The sequence below is a fragment of the Symphalangus syndactylus genome, chromosome 14 (genome assembly GCF_028878055.3).
Source record: "Symphalangus syndactylus isolate Jambi chromosome 14, NHGRI_mSymSyn1-v2.1_pri, whole genome shotgun sequence".
NCBI classification, from domain to species: Eukaryota; Metazoa; Chordata; class Mammalia; order Primates; family Hylobatidae; genus Symphalangus; species Symphalangus syndactylus.
In genome coordinates, this window is record NC_072436.2 from 103,880,749 (window position 1) to 103,903,388 (window position 22,640).

The 22,640-nt window shown below is 43.7% G+C and overlaps 3 protein-coding genes across 13 annotated transcripts in view; 2 read left to right on the forward strand and 1 right to left on the reverse strand.

The window, feature by feature from the left end:
* CEBPZ (CCAAT enhancer binding protein zeta) overlaps positions 1-3,525 on the forward strand; it is a 28,832-nt gene extending 25,307 nt beyond the window's left edge. Inside the window, exons 14-16 of the mRNA XM_055243663.2 lie at positions 2,105-2,163; positions 2,246-2,327; positions 3,234-3,525. Of these exons, the coding sequence (XP_055099638.1) occupies positions 2,105-2,163; positions 2,246-2,327; positions 3,234-3,373 (281 nt within the window). The 3' untranslated portion in view covers positions 3,374-3,525. The remainder of the gene's footprint in view (positions 1-2,104; positions 2,164-2,245; positions 2,328-3,233) is intronic.
* CEBPZOS (CEBPZ opposite strand) lies at positions 361-8,676 on the reverse strand. Of its 3 annotated transcripts, XM_063618167.1 has the most exons (6): positions 7,883-8,290; positions 6,442-6,620; positions 5,257-5,372; positions 4,045-4,089; positions 3,411-3,495; positions 361-3,274 (listed from the first exon to the last, which is right to left on the reverse strand). In XM_063618167.1, the coding sequence occupies exons 3-5, from the start codon at positions 5,369-5,371 to the stop codon at positions 3,413-3,415; spliced, it is 243 nt and encodes an 80-aa protein (XP_063474237.1). In that variant the 5' UTR covers position 5,372; positions 6,442-6,620; positions 7,883-8,290; the 3' UTR covers positions 361-3,274; positions 3,411-3,412. The 3 variants fall into 3 exon arrangements, with proteins under 3 accessions (XP_063474237.1, XP_055099659.1, XP_055099658.1); XM_055243684.1 differs by lacking the exons at positions 6,442-6,620; positions 7,883-8,290 and adding an exon at positions 8,628-8,676; XM_055243683.2 differs by having other exon boundaries at positions 6,442-8,290.
* A 9,449-nt stretch (positions 8,677-18,125) lies between these two features.
* Positions 18,126-22,640, forward strand: part of EIF2AK2 (eukaryotic translation initiation factor 2 alpha kinase 2) — a 65,125-nt gene continuing 60,610 nt past the window's right edge. The window contains exon 1 of one of the 9 annotated variants that reach the window (XM_055240701.2): positions 18,126-18,507. The gene's annotated coding sequence lies outside the window, so the exon portion shown is untranslated. The remainder of the gene's footprint in view (positions 18,508-22,640) is intronic. The other 8 variants (XM_055240702.2, XM_063618152.1, XM_063618154.1 and 5 more) reach the window with 8 other exon arrangements.

Below are 22,640 nucleotides of genomic sequence, written 5' to 3' on the forward strand. Positions count from 1 at the left end.
TTAAATTATAACATGTTATCTTCCAGATTTTGTCTTCCCTTGAGTATCTTAAGATCATGTTTTAATATTAGCATAAGATGAGATATGGGCAGTTTTTCTCAAGACCATCCCACAGAAAAGAAGTGCTGCTTTACTTCAAGTTCTACTGAGCCTTTTATTAAAAGATGCTGGTAAAAGGAATTTGAGGAGATGAAAAAAAATGTTTAATGTTAAAAAAGATGCTCCCTCAGCTTGTTTCAAATAGTAAAGTACTGTTTCAGAAGACATTAGCCTGAAAGGATTTCAAATCTCAATTGATAATAGTTTTGGATGCAAATTAAAGAATACCCAACAGAATTGATTGAAACAAAAAGAGGCAAGGAATTTTAAACAGATTTATTAATTCAGATTTATTAATTTACTAATTGATCACCCTACATTTACAGGTGTTAAGAGTAGATAGCCTTAAGAATAAACATACCTTACAGAAACTTTAATCAGCCTGGGCAACACAATGAGACCCCATCTCTACAAAAAATCAAAAATATGGCTGGGCGCAGTGGCTCACGCCTGTAATCCCAGCACTTTGGGAGGCCAAGGTGGGTAGATCACAAGGTCAAGAGATCAAGACCATCCTGGCCAACGTGATGACACCCCATCTCTACTAAAAATACAAAAATTAGCTTGGCGTGGTGGCACGCACTTGTAGGCCCAGCTACTTGGGAGGCTGAGGCAGGAGAATCGCTTGAACCCAGCAGCAGAGGTTACAGTGAGCTGAGATTGTGCCCCTGTACTCCAGCCTGGCAACAAAGCGAGACTCTGTCCAAAAAAAAAAAAAAATCAAAAATTAGCCAGGCATGGTGTTACATACTTGAGGCTTAAGGTTGGGGGTGGGGGCGGGATAAAAGAAACTTTAAGAAACCAGTACAGTACAGAAGTGCCTACTCATTGAGGTCACAGATACATCACTACAGGATGAATAAAACCAAAAAAAACCTTCCTAATGCATGCAAATGTGTATTACACAGCTGTTAAGTAACATATATAGCACCTTAATAAAAATCAAGATGAAATGTTTTAGAAACTATTTTATCAAAAGTGGCTCTGATACAAAGACTTGTACATGATTGTTCATAGCAGCACTATTAATGCCAAAAAGTGGACACAACCTAAATGTCCATTAACTGATAAGCAAAATGTATATCCATACAATGGAATATTATGTAGCCCACAATATGGCATGGAGTACAACAACATGGATGAGCCTCAAAAACGTTATGCTAAATGAAAAAAGTCAGATATAGGAAACCACATGTCATATGATCCCATTTATATGAAATAGCCAGAAAAGGCAAGTCATAGAAACAAGATAGATTGGAGATGGGTTGGAGGACTACAAATGGCACCAGGCATCTTTTGAAGTTGATGGAAATGTTGTAAAATCGGACTGTGTTTGTGGTTGAACAAGTCTGTAAATTTACTAAAATGCGTTAATACACTTAAAACAGCTGAACGTTATGATCGGTATTTAGTAAAGCTCTTTTTAAAACATGGCTCTACTACTGCCAGAGACATTGATATCAAAGATGCAGAGTTTGAATAATTGTTTCAGGAAAAGAGACTTTTCAGGAAAAGTTTATATATTCAGTACTACAGGTAAGTTTTTTTTTAAAGGAGAACTTCTTTCGGTGTTATAAACAGAACTTCATTTATAGCATAATAAACATACTTTCAGTCAATTTCTTTACAATCTAAAGACCCCTGAACTAAATTTTATGTTTTGTCTTAAGTATTTCAAAACCCATCCATGTCAAACTGATAATTTTACTATTGCTTGATACTATGTTATTTCCTTTATGGGTAAACCTCGATCAGTGACCAAATCTGAAAAGCAAGAAGACACTCTTGTCATCTGAACAGTTCTATTAGGATGTTGTTAGCTTTTTGAAAATATTATATACTAACTCTTAAATTATATTTAAATGCCAGCTACCCAATGGTGCTAGAAGATTATTGCAATTGTTTTTACCCAAGTATAATTTTTAAAATAAAATCATGTTGCATTGCATTTTTCTAAAATCATTAGATTTATAATTGAATAATGTAGACTTAAAATTTTTTTTAGGGCCAAGAAAAAAGAAAAGAAACTTAAATGATTCCAGCCTATTTGTATCTGCTGAAGAGGTAAGGCTAACATACTGTTTTAAGAAGCTAGCTATTCTACATTATTTTTAGTTTTCTAATAAATTTATCTTTTTTGTTTAAGTTTGGCCATCTATTGGATGAAAATATGGGATCCAAGTTTGATAACATTGGCATGAATGCCATGGCTAACAAAGATAATGCAAGTAAGTAACTTAAATTTTTTTATTGATGTTCTACAAATAGCTTTGGCTTAGAACTTCAGAAGATAGGAAATTTTTTTTTATTTTATTTATTCATTTATTTATTTTTTTTGAGACAGCGTCTCACTCCCTCGCCCAGGTTGGAATGCAGTGGCATGATCTTGGCTCACTGCAACCTCCATCTCCCAGGTTCAAGCAATTCTCCTGCCTTAGCCTCCCAGGTAGCTGGGATTACAGGCATGCACCACCACGCCCAGCTAATTTTTGTATTTTTAGTAGAGAGGGGGTTTCACCATGTCGGCCAGGCTGGTCTTGAACTCCTGACCTCAGGTGACCCGCCTGCCTTGGCCTCCCAAAGTGCTGAGATTACTGGCGTGAGCCACCATGCCTGGCTGATAGGAATATTTTTGAAAGACCTTTTCATGGTACTTTACAACCTGGAAGGAATGGCTTTTTCTTCTCTCAGGAAAACATGTAAGATTAACCAGTATTTAGACTACAGCAAAAAAAAAAAAAAAACCTTGCAGACTACAAAAATTACTTTTTTTTAGGGAAGTGGGCCATTTTTATACAGCATGAGTTTGCTAAGTAACTTTACCTGTTTATAGACATTTTAACTATTTCTGATATTGATTGTTACTGGTTTTTATTTCACCAGTAAAAGTGCTTGGGGAGAGAAAATCTTTAGAGCATTTGTTTCTTTTCCTTCCTTAGTTATTTCTTTTTGAAACATTAATCTTTGACAATAAATATGATAAGAAAAGCAACAAACAAGCAGTGGGTTTGTATAGTGTGTGGGAAACCGCAGGCCAAGGCAGGTTAGAAGTTCCTGTGACTCCGCAGCATGTTCTGTGGGACCACCAAGAGTCTACAGTGTGGTAGTACACTCCTTTTCTTCTTCTCCCAAAGGTCTCAAACAGCTTAGATGGGAGGCTGAACGTGATGACTGGCTACACAACAGAGATGCAAAAAGTATCATCAAGAAAAAGAAACATTTTAAAAAGAAGAGGATTAAAACCACTCAAAAAACTAAAAAGCAAAGGAAATGAGTTATTAATGTAAATTATAGATTAAAATTCTACTTACATCTAATTTTTGCTGTTCAACCATGTTTTTTGATCTAGCTCTCTGATTCCATACATTCCAGACTTCTCAGTGGATTTGTAATAAACTATAAATAAAAATAGCTCTCATTTATAAAGTCATGTGGAAACATTGTTAAAATTAAATGTATTGAAAAAAACAACTTCTTTTTTCCATATTGCTACATAACAAAATGAAAAAGAGGACAGTAGGATTACAGACTTCACATATAAGTCCTGGCGTCTCTGATGATTGTAATGAGCACTATTTCGTCTAACTACATGATGTCATCTTGTTCAGTCTTTATCTACTTGACAGAGAGAGACAGCTCCAAGAAGTTAGCAAACCTGAGATGATACTGATCTTTTAAAACCAAAGGTTTAAACTGTGGTTTGATTCTATCACCTCATATATGAATGATTCCAGAGTTTACATTCTTAACCACTAGAATTCAGAATCCAGCCCATTACCTAATTCTCCTCTCACTAGAATAGATGAGAATTTATTCTAGTCTCAGAAGAACTAAAATAGATGTGAATAGTATTGTTAGAAATTCCTTGTAAAGAAATTACTACATAATTTATAGGTTACCTGAAGAAGTTGTTTTATACTTATTTTTACTTAAGGAAAAACATACCTTCCAAGATGAAGGGATGTTTCTTGCTCATTGTTTGCCTGAAATCTGATGGAAAAAAGGATGTCTTGAAATTAGATATGAACAGAAATTCATTATATTAACACAGCCACAATTTAATGCTAGCTTTAGGGTCCATATGATGGGAACCATATAGATTAGAAATTTGTTTTAAGGTCTTTCTGGTAATCCAGGAACGATCTCCTTTTGTTTTTTTGAGTCAGGATCTCTCCCTGTTGCCCAGGCTGCAGTACAGTGGCACAATCACAGTCCACCACTGCCTAGACCCCCCTGGGCTGGGCTCAAGGGAGCCTCCTGCCTCAACCTCCCGCATAGCTGGGACTACAGGAGCACACCACCATGCCCAGCCTTTTTTTTTTTTTTCTTAAGATACAGGGTCTTGCTATGTTCAGCCCAGACTGGGCTCAAGCAGTCCTTCCACCTTGGCCTCCCAAAGTGCTGGAATTACAAGTGCGAGCCATCACACCCAGCCATGACCACTTTTTAAAATTGATCCCAAGCTTTAATTTGCTTTTAAATACTGTTGGGATGTTTTTTTAATACCCTTCCTTAGAGCTGAAAAGGGATTTTGTGAGTATCCAGTAGCATCTTGATACAGCGTTCCAACAAAGTACGCTGAAAACTGTGGCAAGTCAAAGATGGCTATCACACCAGGTCTATTCCCTGTTTTAGGGAAAAATCACTTCCTAATTTAAAAAGTTGAGGGCTCTAATATAAAATTTCCCCAAGAAAAATGTTAAAGCACTTTCAGCCATAGCATGTGAAAGTCTTTTAGTGCCCACTGTTGATGACCAGGAAGGATACTATAGCCTGAGAAAACTGGTTACTCAGAAAACAGCAATACCAGTTACTTAGTCTACCAAACAATGAAGTGTAATGGGCAGGCTAAGTTTCCTCCATCTGTGCTCCCAAACTAAGCCAGACCAAGGACACTTGCTCTACCCTCCCCAATAGTAAAACCCATGGAGGTATGAAATTTTTTCCTTGGCCCACAAACAAAATTTTTAAGGGAGAAGTGAGAGTCATCTAGTCCACAATAATGAATACTTTGATTCCTGTTCTGCCCATAAAAATGTCTAATATCTTGAATCTGAAGAACAAATTTCTCCAAAAACGCCATTGCCATTTAACACATAAAATGGATTAGCAAAACTATACCCCTTTAGAAAGCATTAACTTCTGAATTATGATTACCTTGGCTTGCGTGCATCTTGCTAAACAAAAAATATGCTCCAAAAACGCCTACAAGTTCGGCTACCAAAACTCCTTTAAAGATCTTCTTTGCTAGTGGTTCCAAAGTATGGGCCATCCTAAATTTAACAATAACAGATATGTGTAAACCTGAATGAACATATTTAAACTACTATTATCATTTCTCTAATAACTCAAATTCATTCCCACAGTTTGAATGGCTTCTCTGTATGGGAGCAAGACCAATACTATGGTATACTTTTTTGGTTTAGACATCCTACATACCTAGTTTTCAAACTCCATGCCTGAGGGGCATGATGAACCAAAGACAAAACTGGATAAAGCACAGGAAAGAGGTAAAATGCAAGAAAGCATTGTAAAAAGAACAATTTACAGAATTAACATTTTTTAATTGTGCAGGAAAACAGAATGGGGAAGATAAGTTAATTTTTTAGCTGCACTGGGAATTAAGAAATAATCTAAATGGACACAATATGTAAACAGCCCTTTGTAAAGTGCCCTACAAAAGTAAGATCTTTCTCAAGTGGTTCTACACTTTCTAAAGGGCTGGAGTTCATTTATTAATACAACATATACTATTATATATACTATATATGTATATTATAGATAGTATATATATCCTATATACTGATACATACTAATAATACAACATATACTAAACTATTAATACAACATATACTAAACTATTAATACAACATATAGTAAACTGTGCCATAGCTCAGGCATTTGGAGTGCAGTGGTACAATCTCAGCTCACTGGGCTCAAACAATCCTCCCACCTCAGCCTCCCGAGCAGCTGGGACCACTGGCATGCCTGGCTATTTTTTTGTATTTTTTGTATTTTTAGTAGACACAGGTTCTCACCATGTTGCCCAGATTGGTCTCGAACCCATGAGCTCAAGCAATCCGCCCACCTCAGCCTCCCAAAGTGCTGGGATGACAGGCATGAGCCAGTAATCTGCCCTTTCGCAGACCCGCAGTAATTTTTATACAAATGGGGGCAGGGGTTGGAAACTGATTGAGTGATGAACCAATTAAATGGCAAAACTACAGACCCGTTAGATCTTGATTGTCTTCCTTTAAAAGCTAATCAGCAAAAAGCGTTTGTGTCATTATTCTTTTTCAAATTAAAGTAAAAGATAACAAGCTAAGAAAATAGAAGACTTACTGAAGAAATTAATGTAAACCCAAGTTTTTAGTCAGCCTCCTTATAACCTCAAAGTCCAGAAGAGGAGAACCACTTGTTTTTCAGATTTTTCTATTGTCCTATGCGTGCTCTTTTGTCCTCAATCCCAGCTCGCTGCTGTCAGGTGTTTACTCCATTCACTTCCGACCCCTTTTCAATGCCTGAGGGTGGGTGTAATCAAATAACCTTCCTTTTGTAGGATTATTCTGCTAATATCTTACCAGGTGGCCCTCCCCACCACCCCCAAATTCCCTCATTTTGATAATGTGATCATCCTGAGGACCAAATGATTAAAACTGTACTATTCTTATTTAAAAGAAATGAAGCAAAGAAATTTACAAAGTAATTCATATACAACCAAGAGGCAGTTGGACGGTGGGAAGGGACAGTTGTTTTGCTCCATTCACTACAATGCTGTACATGACTGACAGAAAATAAGTCATGCTCAGTACAGATGCCTCTCTTGGGGTTATTTTTATTTTTATTTTTTTTATTTTTGGAGACACGGTCTCGCTCTGTCGCCCAGGCTGGAGTGCAGTGGCACGATCTCGGCTCACTGCAACCTCCGCCTGCCGGGTTCAAGCAATTCTCTTGCCTCGGCCTCCCCTACTGGGAGGCCCAGCTACTGCTGGGAGCTAGGACTCCCGCCACCAGGCCCAGCAAATTTTTTGTATTTTAGTAGAGACGGATTTCACCCTGTTGCCCAGGGTGGTCTCCAACTCCTGAGCTCAGGCAATCCGCAGGCCTCGGCCTCCCAAAGAGCTAGGATTACAGGCGAGGGCCACCACGCCTGGCCTATTTTTATTTTTTTGAGACTGAGTCTTGCTGTCTCCCAGGCAGGAGTGCAGCGGTGCGATCTTTGCTCACTGCAACCTCCGTCTCCCAGGTTCAAGTGATTCTCCTGTCTCAGCCTCCCAAGTAGGTGGGATTATAGGCGTGTGCCACCACGTCTGGCTAATTTTTTGTATGTTTAGTAGAGACGAGGTTTCACCATGTTGGCCAGGCTAACTTCCGACCTCAAGTGATCCTCCCGCCTTGGCCTCCCAAAGTGCTGATATTACAGGCGTGTGCCGCCACACCCGGCCTCTTGAGGTTATTTTTAATGTTCAAGGGATGGACAAAGACCACCTGCAGCCAGTTCCATTATTCAAGGAATCGAAGTAAAATTTTGTTTTAAGAGAGGGTGATGCTAAGAAATAAAGTCCATCTGTAGGTCAGGGTTAAAAGAAAATAAAATAAAGTGCGAATAATACTGTACGGCTGCCTCGGTGTATAGTGGTGAGCATAGCTGCCTCCAAATAACACCGTACAACAAAGTATTTACCTTTCTAAAAATACATATACGTTTTGCACTCCGAAGCTCTCGGCTTCAGGAGGCTGATAAAACTTCAAGTCCCTTTGCTACAGACCACCAGGGACACACCTGTCCACCCACAAAGAAGTGAGGTTTACTAGCTGCGGCAAGAGAAACACAGCAGACCAGCGCCTGCCTTCTCAGCACAGGGACAGGTATCATTTCGGGAAGTTTAGGTGAAGTTTAACACGAAGCCGCCTCTGACAGATTCGGCGCAGGGCTGTATGTCATGCAGTTAACATCGCACGGGGCTGAGAAGCTGACTCGGGGACACAAGCTCAAGCCAAATGTGCAATGCTGGGTCGGAAGCCCCTTATCCCAGGCTGCGCTCCAGGGAATCGGGGCTGCTTCCCTGGGAGGGGCGGCCTCCCAGTTCAGCGTCTGCAGGCTACGCGGTTTCAAGCAGCAACGTCTCTCCCAGTCTAGCTGTGCAGAGGACGACTTCTCAGCAGAGGCCGAAAGCTGGCCGCCTCCGCTCCCCCGGCCCCCGCCGCGGTTCCCACCCAGCTCCCGCTTCCCCCGGTTCCCTGGTGCCCTCGGCTGCCCTCAGCGCTCCCCTAGCCCGCGGAACGCTCGGCCCGGGCCTGCAGGCAACACGCGCGGGCACGCACGGAGCACGGCCCGGCAGCCAGGCCACGGTCGCCCAGCGACCCGGAAACACTCGCCTCCAGTGACTTAAGGCAGTGACACCTGACTGTCCTCCACATGCCCCCAGAACTATGACGAGGCCCCACGCAGAAGCCCGCCCCACTCTCGTCGCACTAGGGACCCCGAAATCCGACCGCCCATGGGAAGCCACTCGCCGAAGTCTCACCTGAGGTGCGTTCAAGGGGGACTGCGCATGCGCAAAGGTTGGCGACGCTCCACCCCTTCCGTTGTCGGCTCCGCCCCCACATTGGTAGTTACAATTAATTGTACTCTGACCGCGACCCGAACCTGACTGCCCGCTATGTGCATTATTTTACGGAATATTCGCAATAACACGTGCAACAGGTGCTGAGTGTATCTCATTTTACGGAGAAAGCAAGAGGCTTACACTGCCCACAATCGCACCATTAGTAAAATCAGAATTCACATTTGAACCCAGGACACTGACTACGTGTAACCTGTTCTGGGTCGTTTTTCTAACACCCTGAAACTTAAAGTGTGATAGTCTCAGAGGACTACCAACATAAGCATCACCTGAAAACTTGTTAGAAATGAAGAACTAGGCCGGGCGCAGTGGCTTACGCCTATAATCCCAGCACTTTGGGAGGCCTAGTTGGGAGGATCACGAGATCAGGAGACCGAGACCATCCTGGCTAACACAGTGAAACCCCATCTCTACTAAAAATACATTTAAAAAAAAAAAATTGCTGGGCGTAGTGGCATGCGCCTGTAATCCCAGCTACTCGGGAGGCTGAGGCAGGAGAATCGCTTGAACCCAGGAGGCGGAGGTTGCAGTGAGCTGAGATCACGCCACTGCACTCCAGCCTGGGCGACAGAGTGAGACTCTGTCTCGAAAAAAAAAAAAAAAATGCAGAACTACTGAATCTGAAACTGCATTTTAGCCAGATCCCTAAATAATTCGTTTGCAAAGTAATACTTGAGAAGGGGCAAAGGGGACAAGGAAACAGAGAAGAGAAAAAAAATATAAAAGTATATTGAAGTACCGTGTACAAGACAAAGCCTGGAACATCCAAAACAGACACAGATCTACCTTCATCAAAGTTCTAGTCTAGTTAGTGGTATTTACCACAAATAACTGATGAAAAGTACACAATGATAAGGGCCTTGCTTCGAATCCGAGGAATCTGTAAATGTTTTAGAGAAGGGGTGATAGCTGGAGCTAACACTGTCCGTGCCAAGTAAAGGAAGTGCCTCTGCAAGGTGCTCTGTGATTGCCCCAGTTTTCCTATCTAACACCCACCCCACCCCTAGTCCAGCCCATGTGGTTCATCTGTGTAACTAAAGCATCATAAATTGTGAAAAATGTGAATGCGTAAACTATATTGATTTAAAGCATGTCATTGTTAGTTAAGATCACTCAGATCTACGCAGATCCAGAACTCTAACCTCTTCCACTATATCGACCTCTCTAGTATCCTCTTAAAGTCTGGGCTTTGTACATTCTCTTGATCTCCTCTATCTGCTCTATAGAAACTGTGTCTGGCTTGAACCTCGGTTCTATTTAATAATATATATTTGACTGTCTCTCAAACTTTTTTCACAAGCTCCCTTTCTGCATTATGTTGCTTTTTATTTTGTCTGTTACTGTTTTCACTGTCATTAACTATTTTTCTCAAAACTTTCAGAACTCTACCCCTATACCACTGAAGTTCCCTTTTCCCCTCCAATTGACACATTCACCATCTTTTTTCTTTTTCTTCTTTTCCTAATCATCAGCCTCCTCATCTTCTTCTTTCTTTCTTCCTCTTCTTCTTCCTCTTCTTCTCCTCCTCCTCCTCCTCTTCTTCTTCTGCTTCTGCTTCTTCTTCTTCTTCTTCTTCCTTCTTCTTCTTCTTCTTCCTTCTTCTTCTTCTTTTCTTTCTTCCTCTTTCTTCACCTTGCTCTGTCACCCAGGCTGGAGTGCAGTGGCACAATCATAGCTCACTGCAGTCTTAAACTCCCAGGCTCAAGTAATCCTACCCTGGCCCCCCCAGCCTCCCAAGTAGCTGGGACTACAGACATTCACCACCACACCTGGCTAATTAAAAAAAAAATTTTTTTTGTAGAGACAGGGTCTCCCTGTGTTGCCCAGGCTAGTCTCCAACTCCTGGGCTCAAGTGATCCTCCCACTTTGGCCTCCCAAGTGTTAGAAATACAGCTGTGAGCCTCTGTGCCTGCCCTTCTTCTTTTTAAAAAAAAAAGAATAGTCAAGTACAGTAGTGAGAAGGGGGAAGGAGTAAGTACATCCATAATCTTTAAAGATTCATCCACGATAGATATTTTCTTATGAAAAGCACCCACCATGACTTCCACGAAACACTTTGTTAAATATCATTTAAGATACTATGCCTTGAGCTTTCAGGCCTATCTTTGTCCACTTGGGCTGCTATAACCAAATGCCATAAACTGATGGGTTATAATCAACAGAAATTTGTTTCTCATGATTCTAAAGACTGGGAAGTCCAAAATCAAGGTGCCACAAGATTCAACATCTGGTAAAGACCAGCTTTCTGGTTTCTGAGATGGTGCCTTCTCACTGTGTCCTTACACGGGGCAAGGGGCAAGGGCCTCTCTGGGGCCTCTTTTAAATCCTTGGCCAGGCGTGGTGGCTCACACCTGTAATCCCAACACTTTGGGAGGCCAAGGTAGTTGGCTCACCTGAGGTCAGGAGTTCAAGACCAGCCCAGACAAAATGGTGAAACTCCATCTCTACTAAAAACACAAAAATTAGCTGGGCATGGTGGCACACACCGGTAGTCTCAGCTACCCAGGAGGCTGAGGCAGGAGAATTGCTTGAACTCAGTAGGCAGAAGTTGCAGCCTGGACTACATAGTGAGACTCCATCTCAAAATAAATAAATAAATAAATGAAAGGGCACTAATACCATTCTTGAGGGCAGAGCCCTCATGACCTAATCACTTCCCAAAGGCCCTGCCTCCTAATACCATCACTTTGGGGATTTCAACATATGAATTTAGGAAGAACAAAAACTTTCAGACCATATAGCAAGGCTCCACTACATTGGTTTGAAATACCAGCATATCAGTGTTAAAAGTACCAGGATGACAAAGCTAGATGAAAAAGCCATTGGGGCTGGGTGCAGTGGCTCACACCTGTAATCCCAGCACTTTGGGAGGCCAAGGCGGGCAGATCACCTGAGGTCAGGAGTTCGAGACCAGCCTGGCCAACAAGGAGAAACCCCATCTCTACTAAAAATACAAAAATTACCTTGGTGAGGTGGAGCACACCTGTAATCCCAGCTATTCGGAAGGCTAAGGCAGGAGAATTGCTTGAACCCAGGAGGCAGAGGTTACAGTGAGCCAAGATCGTGCCACTGCACTCCAGCCTGGACGACAGTGAGACTCTGTCTCAAAAAAGGAAGGAAAGAAGAAGGAAGGAAGGAAGGAAGGAAGGAAGGAAGGAAGGAAGGAAGGAAGGAAGACAGAAAGAAGAAAAGGTCATTGGAATGGTTCAGACTGAAAAAAAGAAAAGAGGGGAAAAAAAGCTTAAAGAAATGATAAAAAGCTTTACCAACTTGGGCCTGGCAGAATGGCTCCTGCAAAGAACAGTGGCAAGAAGAAAATGGACCATTCTGCCATCAACGAGGTGATGACCCGAGAATACACCAACATTCACAAGCACATCCACAGAGTGGGCTTCAAGAAGCATGTCCCTCAGGCACTCAAAGAGATCCGGAAATTAGGCCGGGTGCGGTGGCTCACGCTTGTAATCCCAGCACTTTGGGAGGCCGAGGCGGGCGGATCACGAGGTCAGGAGATCGAGACCACGGTGAAACCCCGTCTCTACTAAAAATACAAAAAAAATTAGCCGGGCGTGGTGGCGGGCGCCTGTAGTCCCAGCTACTCGGAGAGGCTGAGGCAGGAGAATGGCGTGAACCCGGGAGGCGGAGCTTGCAGTGAGCCGAGATCGCGCCACTGCACTCCAGCCTGGGCGACAGAGCGAGACTCTGTCTCAAAAAAAAAAAAAAAAAAAAAAAAAAAAAAGAAATACAACAGACTTCTCATCAGAAACTATGCAAGATAGAAGGCAATAGACTAATATCTTTGAAAGACTGAAAGAAAATCTCTATCCACCTAGAATTTGATATCAGGCAAAAACATCTCTCAGAAAAGAAGATAAATACTTTTTCTGGCCAGGTGCAGTGGCTTACACCTGTAATCCCAGAACTTTGGGAGGCCGAGGAGGGTGGATCACAAGGTCAGGAGATCGAGACCATCCTGGCTAACACAGTGAAACCCCATCTCTACTGCAAATACAAAAAAAAATTTAGCCAGGTGTTGTGGCGGGTGCCTGTAGTCCCAGCTACTCGGGAGGCTGAGGCAGGAGAATGGTGTGAACCCGGGAAGCAGAGCTTGCAGTGAGCCGAGATCATGCCACTGCACTCCAGCCTGGGCAACAGAGCGAGACTCCATCTCAAAAAAAAAAAAAAAAAAGAAGATAAATACTTTTTCTGTCAAATAAAGCCTGAAAAAAATAATTTCCAACAGATATGTACTATAGAAATATTAGAAGTTCTTTAGACAGAAGGAAAATGATGCCAGATGGAAATTTGGGTCTACACAGAGGAATGAAGAGCACCAAAAATGGTGAATGTGTGGGTATATATAAAATATATTTCCCCATGGTCAGGTGTGGTGGCTCATGCCTGTAATCCCAACACTCTGGGAGGCCAAGGCAGGTGGATCACCTGAGATCAGGAGTTTGAGACCAGCCTGACTAACATGGTGAAATCCTGTCTCTACTAAAAATACAAAAATTAGCCAGGTGTGGTGGTGGGCACCTGTAATCCCAGCTACTCAGGAGGCTGAGCCAAGAGAATCACTTGAGCCCAGGAGGCGGAGTGTGCAGTGGGCTGAGATTGCTGCGCCAGTGCACTTCACACTCCAGCCTGGGTAACAGAGTGAGACTCTATCTAAAAAATCTGTCTTTAAACTCTCTTTAAAAGATAATTATCTACCTATTCAAAGCAAAAGTAACAACAATGTATTTTGGGGCTTATATATAGAAGTAAATCTATGAAAACAATGAGACGAAGGATGAGAGAAGAAACAGAAGTTTACTCTTGTACATTTTGGAAAGAAATTTGGTAAAGTCATTTGTGCATATACTTCATAATCCAGCAATTACATTCCTGGGCGTATATCTAAGAGAAACTCTTCCTTATTTGTATAAGGCAACATGAAGGAAAATCTTCATTGCAGCATCGTTTGTAAATAGTGAGAAATTTAAAAACAAAACTAAGAACGGATAAGAAAATTTTGAAATATTAATAGAAATAAATATTCAGTAGTTAAATGAATTAGAGCTATGTATATTAAGTAAATATCTTTTTAAATTTTAATTGTATTTATTATTATTATTTTTGATCACCAGGCTGACCATGGTAAAGTAAACAACTCTTAAAATACATAAGAATTACTTAATAGATATGAGGTTTCTTTCTGGGGTGACGAAATGTTTTGAAACTAGACAGTGGTGATGGTTGCACAATATTGTGAATGTACTAAGTCTCCCTGAATCATATGCTTTAAAAGGGTTAGGCTGGGTGTGGTGGCTCACGCCTGTAATCCCAGCACTTTGGGAGGCTGAGGTGAGCGGATCACCTGAGGTCAGGAGTTCGAGACCAGCCTGCCCAATATGGTGAAACCCTGTCTCTACTAAAAATACGAAAAATTAGCCAGGTGTGGTGGTGGGCACCTGTATTCCCAGCTACTCGGGAGGCTGAGGCAGGAGAATCGCTTGAACTCAGGAAGTGGAGGTTGCAGTGAGCCGAGATCATGCCACTGCACTCCAACCTGGGTGACAAGAGCGAAACTCTGTCTCAAAAAGAAAAAAAAAAGGTTAAAATGGTGAATTTTATGTTATGTGTATTTTACTGCTTTCAGAAAAAAAAGAATATAAAAAGCAAGTTTAAAACATAGAAAGATTTTATTTTTAAAAATGAATGCATACAGAGGTAATACACTTTAAGTCATGAATGTGAATAAACTTAAATGAGTGATTACCTCTGCTGAGAAGAAGAAGAGGAATAGCATCAGGAAGAGGAACACTGGGGCCTTCATCTGTCTCCCAATATTCATTCAACAAGGATTTGTTAAGCAGCATTTGACATAGTGGATTACGCTTTCCTCCCAGAAAAAAATTTTTTTCACTTGGCTTGTAGGATTCCACACCTCTTGGTTTCCCTATTAGCTGCTGCCTCTCAGTGTCCTTGCTAGTTCCACTCCTCCTCCATGGCCGGTCATTATTCTAGAACAAGGATCAGCAAACATTTTTTGTGAAGGGTCAGATAGTAAATATTTTCAGTTTTACTGGTCATGCAGTTTCTGTCACAATGACTCAACACAATTCATCTTAGTGTCAAAGCAGCCATAGACAATATATAAATGAATGAATGTGGTTGTGCACTAGTAAAGCATTATTTACAAAAACAGGCAGCAGCCCAGTTTTGGCCCAGATCTATTCTAGACAATGAAATAATTAGCGAATAAAACAGTCAAAAATCCCTGTCCATGTGACCTTACATGTCAGAGGAAGGAGACAACAAAGACAACAAATCAATAAGTTGTATTATATAATAGAAGGCTTAAGTGCCATGGACGGGAAATAGAATAGAATGAGGGGGATAGGGAGTGACAACAGGGCGACAGTAATGATTGGAACTTAAATAGTGTAGTCAGGGGGCTTCATGAGCAAGTGACATTTCAACAAGATCTGTGAGTTTTGCAAATATCTGAAGGACGAAGTTCCAGGCAAAAGGAAGAGCAAGTATAAAGGCACTGAGACAGTAGTACACCTGGCATTGTTGAAAAACCACAAGGAGGACAATGGAACTAGAGGAGAATGAAAGAGGGGCAGAGAAACAAGATATGAGGTTAAAGTGGCAACCAGGGTGCAAGAAATACAGTGTCTTGTAAGCCCTTGATGACTCTGGGCTTGATTTTTTCTTCTTTCTCTTTCTTTCTTCCTTCCTTTCTCTCTCTCTCTTTCTTTCTTTCTTTCTTTCTTTCTTTCTTTCTTTCTTTCTTTCTTTCTTTCTTTCTTTTCCTTCCTTCCTTCCTTCCTTCCTTCCTTCCTTCCTTCCTTCCTTTCTTTCTTCCCCCTCTCTCTCTTTCTTTCTTTCTTTTTTTTTGAGACAGTCTCGCTCTGTTGCCCAGGCTGGAGTGCAGTGGCACAATCTTGGCTCATTGCAACCTCCGACTCCCTGGTTCAAGTGATTCTCCTGCCTCAGCCTCCCAAGTAGCTGGGATTACAGGCACATGCCACCACGTCCAGCTAATTTTTGTATTTTTAGTAGAGACGGGGTTTCACCATGTTGGCCAGGATGGTCTCAATCTCCTGACCTCATGATCCGCCCGCCTCGGCCTCCCAAAGTGCTGGGATTACAAGCGTGAGCCACCGCGCTCAGCCTCAACTTTCAACTTTCTTCATGTCATCTTTAGACTCATTGCCATGTCTATTTCTTGCTTTCTGTTGCTCTTTTGTTGTGTAAAGCATCTTCCCTCCATCAGATCTTGTCCATATCCTCTTGGGGCACATTGGCATCTGATGCTAGTTCTAGGAGTGAAGGCACAGGTAGAGATAGGGTATTTGGAGAATCAGCACCTCCTTGCAGGGTGACTGTTTCATGCTCTTCAATGTAGGCTGTACCAGCCTTATCAGACAATGGTGGGAAGCCTGTGGAGACACAGCAGAATTTAGGAGGGCAGTGGCACTTGGATTCATTCAAATCCACCCAGATTCCCAGGGCTTCATTCTTTCACAATCAATGCCATCAGTGTTCACAGAAGAGACCTGATGAGGCTGCAAATGAAAATTTATGTTGTAATTCTAGGCTGGGCGTGGTGGATCATGCCTGTAATCCCAGCACTTTGGAAGGCCGAGGCAGGGGAATCACTTGAGGTTAGGAGCTCCAAACCAGGCTGGCCAATGTGGTGAAACCCCTTCTCTACTAAAAATACAAAAATTAGCTGGGTGTGGTGGCACACGCCTGTAATCCCAGCTACTTGGGAGGCTGAGGCAAGGAAATTGCTTGAGCCGGGGAGGCAGAGGTTGTAGTGAGTCAAGATTGTGCCACTGCACTCCAGCCTGGGCGACACAGCGAGACTGTCTCGAAACAATTACATTGTAATTCTGGTACCTGCAGCACCAAGCTTTGCAGCTGAGAGCCCAGACAGTAGGGAATTGGGCTCCTCAGGGAGCCCAATAAGCTCACACTCTGCCCATTCCAAGAGGTTCACCCATATCATATCATTCCCCTAGACCTCATCTCCAACCCTCTGATATCATTCCTTCCGAATCTTTCCCCAGTAGAGAAGGCAGATTTTTACATCACCCCTGAGGCTACCTGAAATAGGGTTTTCTGGTGCAGTCATAAAAGCTTGTGTCCTCTGATCATGCTTAAGCTTGTCATTTTTCATTCTTTAAGCTCTCTTGGGCAGTTCAGGGGCTCAAAAAGTCGGAAAAACTTGTCCTTGCTACTGCCATTGCTGCTGCCACAACCACCCCACACCCACAAAGCTGACAAATGGACACCCAGCACTGTCAGAGTTTTCTTGTCACCTGGAAATGCCACAAAAAGATGGTTCTGCCTCATGTCTACCTTCTAAACCTCCCGCCAGTGCTTTACATAATGGGGGACTTAAGCTATGCCCAGGACCTCAGCTACAAGGAAAGTATAGATTTTAGTTGTTGATACCCTGCAATGCGGGGTTGTTGGGGGATGGAGAAGGGAGGCTGGAGTGGATGCCTGCCTAGGCATAATTTTTTTTTTTTTTTTTGAGATGGAGTCCCACTCTGTCACGCAGGCTGGAGTGTAGTGGCACGATCTCAGCTCACTACAATCTCTGCCTCCCAGGTTCAAGCAATTCTCCCTGCCTCAGCCTCTGGAGTAGCTGGGATTACAGGTGCCTGCCACCACGCCCAGCTAATTTTTGTGTTTTTTAGTAGAGATGGGGTTTTGCCATGTTGGCCAGGCTGGTCCTGAACTCCTGACCTCAGGTGATCCGCGTGCCTCGGCCTCCCAAATTTCTGGGATTACAGGCATGAGCCACCGCGACGGCCTAGGCATAATATTTAATGTATATTTGAGGTCTGTCTTGGGACCACCTTCTTCTCTTATCCCAGCTAAGATATTGAGAGTACAGACTCCTGGTTATAATTCTAACTCCGCTGCTTACTACTTGTGTTAATCTAAATTCTCTGTGCCTCAATACTCATTAGTCACTGTGCCAATGACTCTGGAACTCTGTGTGACTCTGGGAGTGTGTCACAGTCCATCAGGTGAGTAGAATTTCTATAAATCGAGGACCACTGGTGTTGGACTACCGTAGGAAGCTCCCTGGGGTACTGTAGGGAGCAGGTGGCTCTATTTAGCAGCAGGACTGGCCCACAGGTGCTTTTACAGCGGCTGGCAAGTGTCTGCTCATGAATGAATGGAAGGGTGGGAGCGGAGTAAAGGAGATTACGCCCCCAGGCCTCTCACCCCCAGGCTTGTAAAGGTGAGGGGGCAGCGGTGTGGCAAGAGGGGAGGAGTGTTTTGGTGTTTCAAGCCCCGACTTGAACTGAGTCCTGGCTTTGCCACTTACGAGCGGCAGGACCCCTGGGTGAGTTCATTTCCTCGGTTTCCTCTATTGTAGAATGGAGCTGCTAAGACCCATCTTCCCAACCCCAGCCCAAATGTTTGTGTTGAGAGTAAGTGGAACCCTTGATTCCAGAACCTAGTGCGGCCAGCGCCACCTGCCCCAGGAGCCCCGGGGGCGGGGGATGGGGATGCGGGGTCCTGGCCGCGCAGGGGCTGCACGTGGGTGCCAAGCCCGCCCGCCGGTGCCGCCCGCCGGTGCCTCTCGCGCGCACTCTAGATCCAGCGCCAATTTACCCCAATCCCGTAGCAGACGAGGGCTTGTGCGAGAGGGGGCCGGGCGGCTGCAGGGAAGGCGGAGTCCAAGGGGAAAACGAAACTGAGAGCCAGCTCTCCCGAAGCCGCGGGTCTCCGGCCGGCGGCGGCGGCGGCTGCGGCAGCGCAGGTGAGCAGGGTAGGGGGCAGCCGAGGGAGCGCGGGGAGCGGGGGCCGGGGGGCCACGTGAGAGGGGCTGCAGGCCCAGCCGGGGCGGGACTCGCCGATCCTGCGTCCCCAGCTCAGGACGCGGACGCTGATCCGAAGCCCCTGGCCCCGGCTGGGTCAGCACTGGGAGAGCAGGCCCAGGCCCGCAGCCCGGGTGTGGGGCCCTCCCCAAATCCAGGGAAAGGATCGTGGAGCGGGGTAGGGACTGAAAGCCATTTCCTTCCCGCGAAGAATTTTTATCAGTGCAAGTAACAAATATTTCCCAGGCAGCAGTTGTGGGGCGGGGTCTAGTGGAAGACGAATAGGCCTAGTGGCTTGACACATGGAAAATACGGAGGCCTGAAATACTCATAGACTGGCTGAACAATCTTTGGCTAAAAATCTCTTACATGGAGAGTTGCAGTAGTTTCCCAATTGCCTGGACGCAGTTCCTGTTCCCACTCCGTCTCCTCACCCTCGAACCTCCACCCCCTACCTCTTCTCCACACCTCAGCAACTGGAATGTTCCTTTAAGTAAGAACCAGACTCTCCCCTGCTCAGACCTTCCCCGTAGCTTTCCTGTCTCATCAGAATCCTATAAAAGGCTCACAGGCAAGGCCCCTTGCACCCCCTACTCCGGCCACGCTGGCTTCCTTGCTGTTCCTGGTGCACAGCCAAGCATCCTCCAGCCTCTAGGCCTTTGCACTGCCAGTTTCTTCTTTCTGGAAAGCTTCTTCCCCAGATAACTGCATGGGGAAATCCCTCCCTTATCCTGCACTGCTTCCCGTGCCAGCTTATCAGAGCAGCCTTCCTCAAACAACCTGTCTATACAAGAAACCCCACTCTGCCCTTGCTGTTCCCCCTTCCACTACTTCGGTTTTCAACATAGTAGTTATCACCTGGTGACATTTTCTTTCTTTTCTTTTCTGTTTTTTTTTTTTTTTTTGAGACAGATTCTCACTCTGTCGCCAGGCTGGAATGCAGTGGCGCGATCTGGGCTCACTGCAACCTCTGCCTCCCAGGTTCAAGTCATTCTCCTGTCTCAGCCTCCCAAGTAGCTGGGACTACAGGCGCCCGCCACCACAGCCAACTAATTTTTTTATTTTTAGTAGAGACAGGGTTTCACCATGTTGGCCAGGCTGTAGTCTGCTGGAAGGGAAGTGGAGGCATAGCCAAAATAATTTCTGGGCATTAGTAAGATGGACAAATATTATTTTTTAGTGATTATGATGGAGGTTTCTTCCAGATGAGTGAATAAGATGTAGAATCTGCTCCCCAAAGAGCTCACTAATTAGTTTAAAAAGCAGTCAGGGCTGTGATGAAGGTTGGGCAAGGTGGAGTGGCAAGCCCATACTAGCTGACCCTCCAGCATCAAAGAAGGCTGTGTTGATCCTGATAGATGAGTGGATATTGGTGGGTACAGAGAGAATGCAGATATTGCACTGTAAATGCAGAGAAAAGCAGGTGACAAGTCCTGGATGGGGTATCTGGAGATATTTTGGTACTCACTCATTCATTATTGAGCCTGGTCCCTTACCTGTAGTAATTCATGCTCTATTTTGGAAAATAGTTAAATAAGCAATTTTAATAAAGGGGATGATCACTGTGGAAGAGCCTGTGAAGGAGTGTCTAGGATTTTGAGCTGAAATCTGTAGGAAGTAGAAATTGACCAGGCCAAGGCAGCAGAAGGAGTAGAGTCAAGGGCATTTTGGGAGGGAGCAGGTTGGACAGAGGCAGTTGGGAGTTCAGAAGAGAGTCCATGGTGGAGGCGTGCTTTTGAGAACCATCATTGTGTCTGTGGAATTTAAAGCCACAAACCTGGAGGTGATCACCAGGGGAGTGAGTCCAAGTAGAAAAGAGCAAGTCTAAGGACCAGGCCCAGTGATGCTAGAATATTTAGAAAAGGGGAAGCTAGAACCATAGAAAAGGTTAAAAAAAAAAAAAAAAAAAATAGAAGAAAGGAAGTTGAAGATTAACCAGGAAAGAAGACAGAAAAGGAGTAGCTTGTCAGAACAGAAGAAAACCAGGCCTAGGTGCCATGGCTCATGCCTGTAATCGCAGCACTTTGGGAGGCCAAGGTGGGCGGATCACTTGAGGTCAGGAGTTCGAGACCAGCCCGGCCAACATGGGGAAACCCCGTCTCTACTAAAAATATAAAAAATTAGCCGGGCATGGTGGTGTGCGCCTGTAATCCCAGCTACTTGGAATGCTGAGGCAGGAGAATTGCTTGAACCCGGGAGGCAGAGGTTGCAGTGAGCCGAGATGCCACCATCACACTCCAGCCTGGGCAACAAGAGCGAAACTCTGTCTCAAAAGAAGAAAACTAGGAGAGTGGGTGTCTTAAAAGTCCAAGCTAAGACGGGGAGAGGAGGGAGAAGAGGATGCGCAACCACATCAAATGCTGGTTGTAGGTCAAGCAGAAAAGGACTAAGAACTGACTACTGGATTTAGTGATAGGGAAGTCATTGGTAACCTCAACGAAAACAATTTCAGTGGCTTGTGGAGACTGCATGATTGAATTGATGTTTTTTTGTTTGTTTTGTTTTTGGTTTTTTTTTGAGACGGAGTTTTGCTCTTGTTGCCCAGGCTGGAGTGCAATGGCACAATCTCAGCTCACCGCAACCTCCACCTCCTGGGTTGAAGCGATTCTCCTGCCTCAGCATCCCGAGTAGCTGGGACTACAGGCATGTGCCACCACCCTGGCTAATTTTGTATTTTTAGTAGAGATGGGGATTCTCCATGTTGATCAGGCTGATCTTGAAGTCCCGACCTCAGGTGATCCACCCGCCTTGGCCTCCCAAAGTGCTGGGATTACAGGCATGAGCCACTGCACCTGGCCACTGAATTGATGTTTTAAAAAGATCATGATGTGGCTGTATTAAAAAAGAAAACAGATAATAACAAGTGATGGTGAGGATGTGGAGAAATTAGAACTCTCGTGCATTGCTGGTGGAAATGTAACATGGGTGTAACCACTGTGGAAAACAATTTGGTGATTCATCACAAAGTTAAACAGAATTATCATGTGATTCAATTCCACTTATAGGTGTATACCACAAATATTCAGAAGTAGGGACTTAAACAGATATATGTATACCAGTGTTCACAGCATCATGATTCAAGATGGCCAAAAGGTTGAAATAACCAGTGTCTATTCATAAATGAATGCATAAACAAAATGTATATATATACAACGGAATATTATTCAGCCTTAAAAAGGAAAGAAATTCTGACATATACTACAACATAGATGAACCTTGAAGACATTATGCTAAGTGAAATAACCAGACACAAAAGGACAAACACTGTTTGATTCCACTTATATGAGATACCTAGAACAGGCAAATTTATAGAGACAGAGAAGAGATTAGAAAATATAAAAAATTAACCAGGCATGGCGCCTGCACCTATGGTCCCAGCTACTTGGGAGGCTGAGGTGGGAGGATCACTTGAGCCCAGAGTTCAAGGCTGCAGTAAGCTGTGATCACACCACTGCACTCCAGCCTGGGCAACAGAGCGAGACCCTGTCTCAAAAAAAAAAAAAAAAAAAGGGGGTTAACAGAGACTGAAAGGACTGGGAAATGGGGAGTTACTGTTTAATGGGTACACACTTTCTATTTGGAAAGATTAAGAGTTCTGGATGTGGATGTGGTGGCGGCTATACAACATTGTGAATGTACTTAAAGGCAGGGAATTAATACATTGAAAAATAATACATTTTATGTTATGTGTATTTTATCACAATTTTAAAACATAAAAAAAATCACAATGGTTGCAGGGTAGAGAAGGAATTGAAGTAGCTGTCGGAACTGGTTCTGAGATTCTCACAGCAATCCAGGAATGAGGTGGTGGTGGCTTGAACTAGGATGGTAAGTGTAGACATCTTTGAGAAGTAGAAAGATTTTGGTGACAGGACTTAGTTATAGATTAGAAGGCAGGGAGAGGAAATGTCAAAGATGCCTCCCAGATTGATGGCTTTCAGACTTGGATAGATGGTGGAGTCATTTCCTGTGAAAGGAAACTTCAAACCAGCTTGGGAGAAGATCATAAATGCAGTACAGGATATTTTGAGTTTAAAGTTCGTTCAAGATGTTCAGAGGAGAATTTGGATAGAGA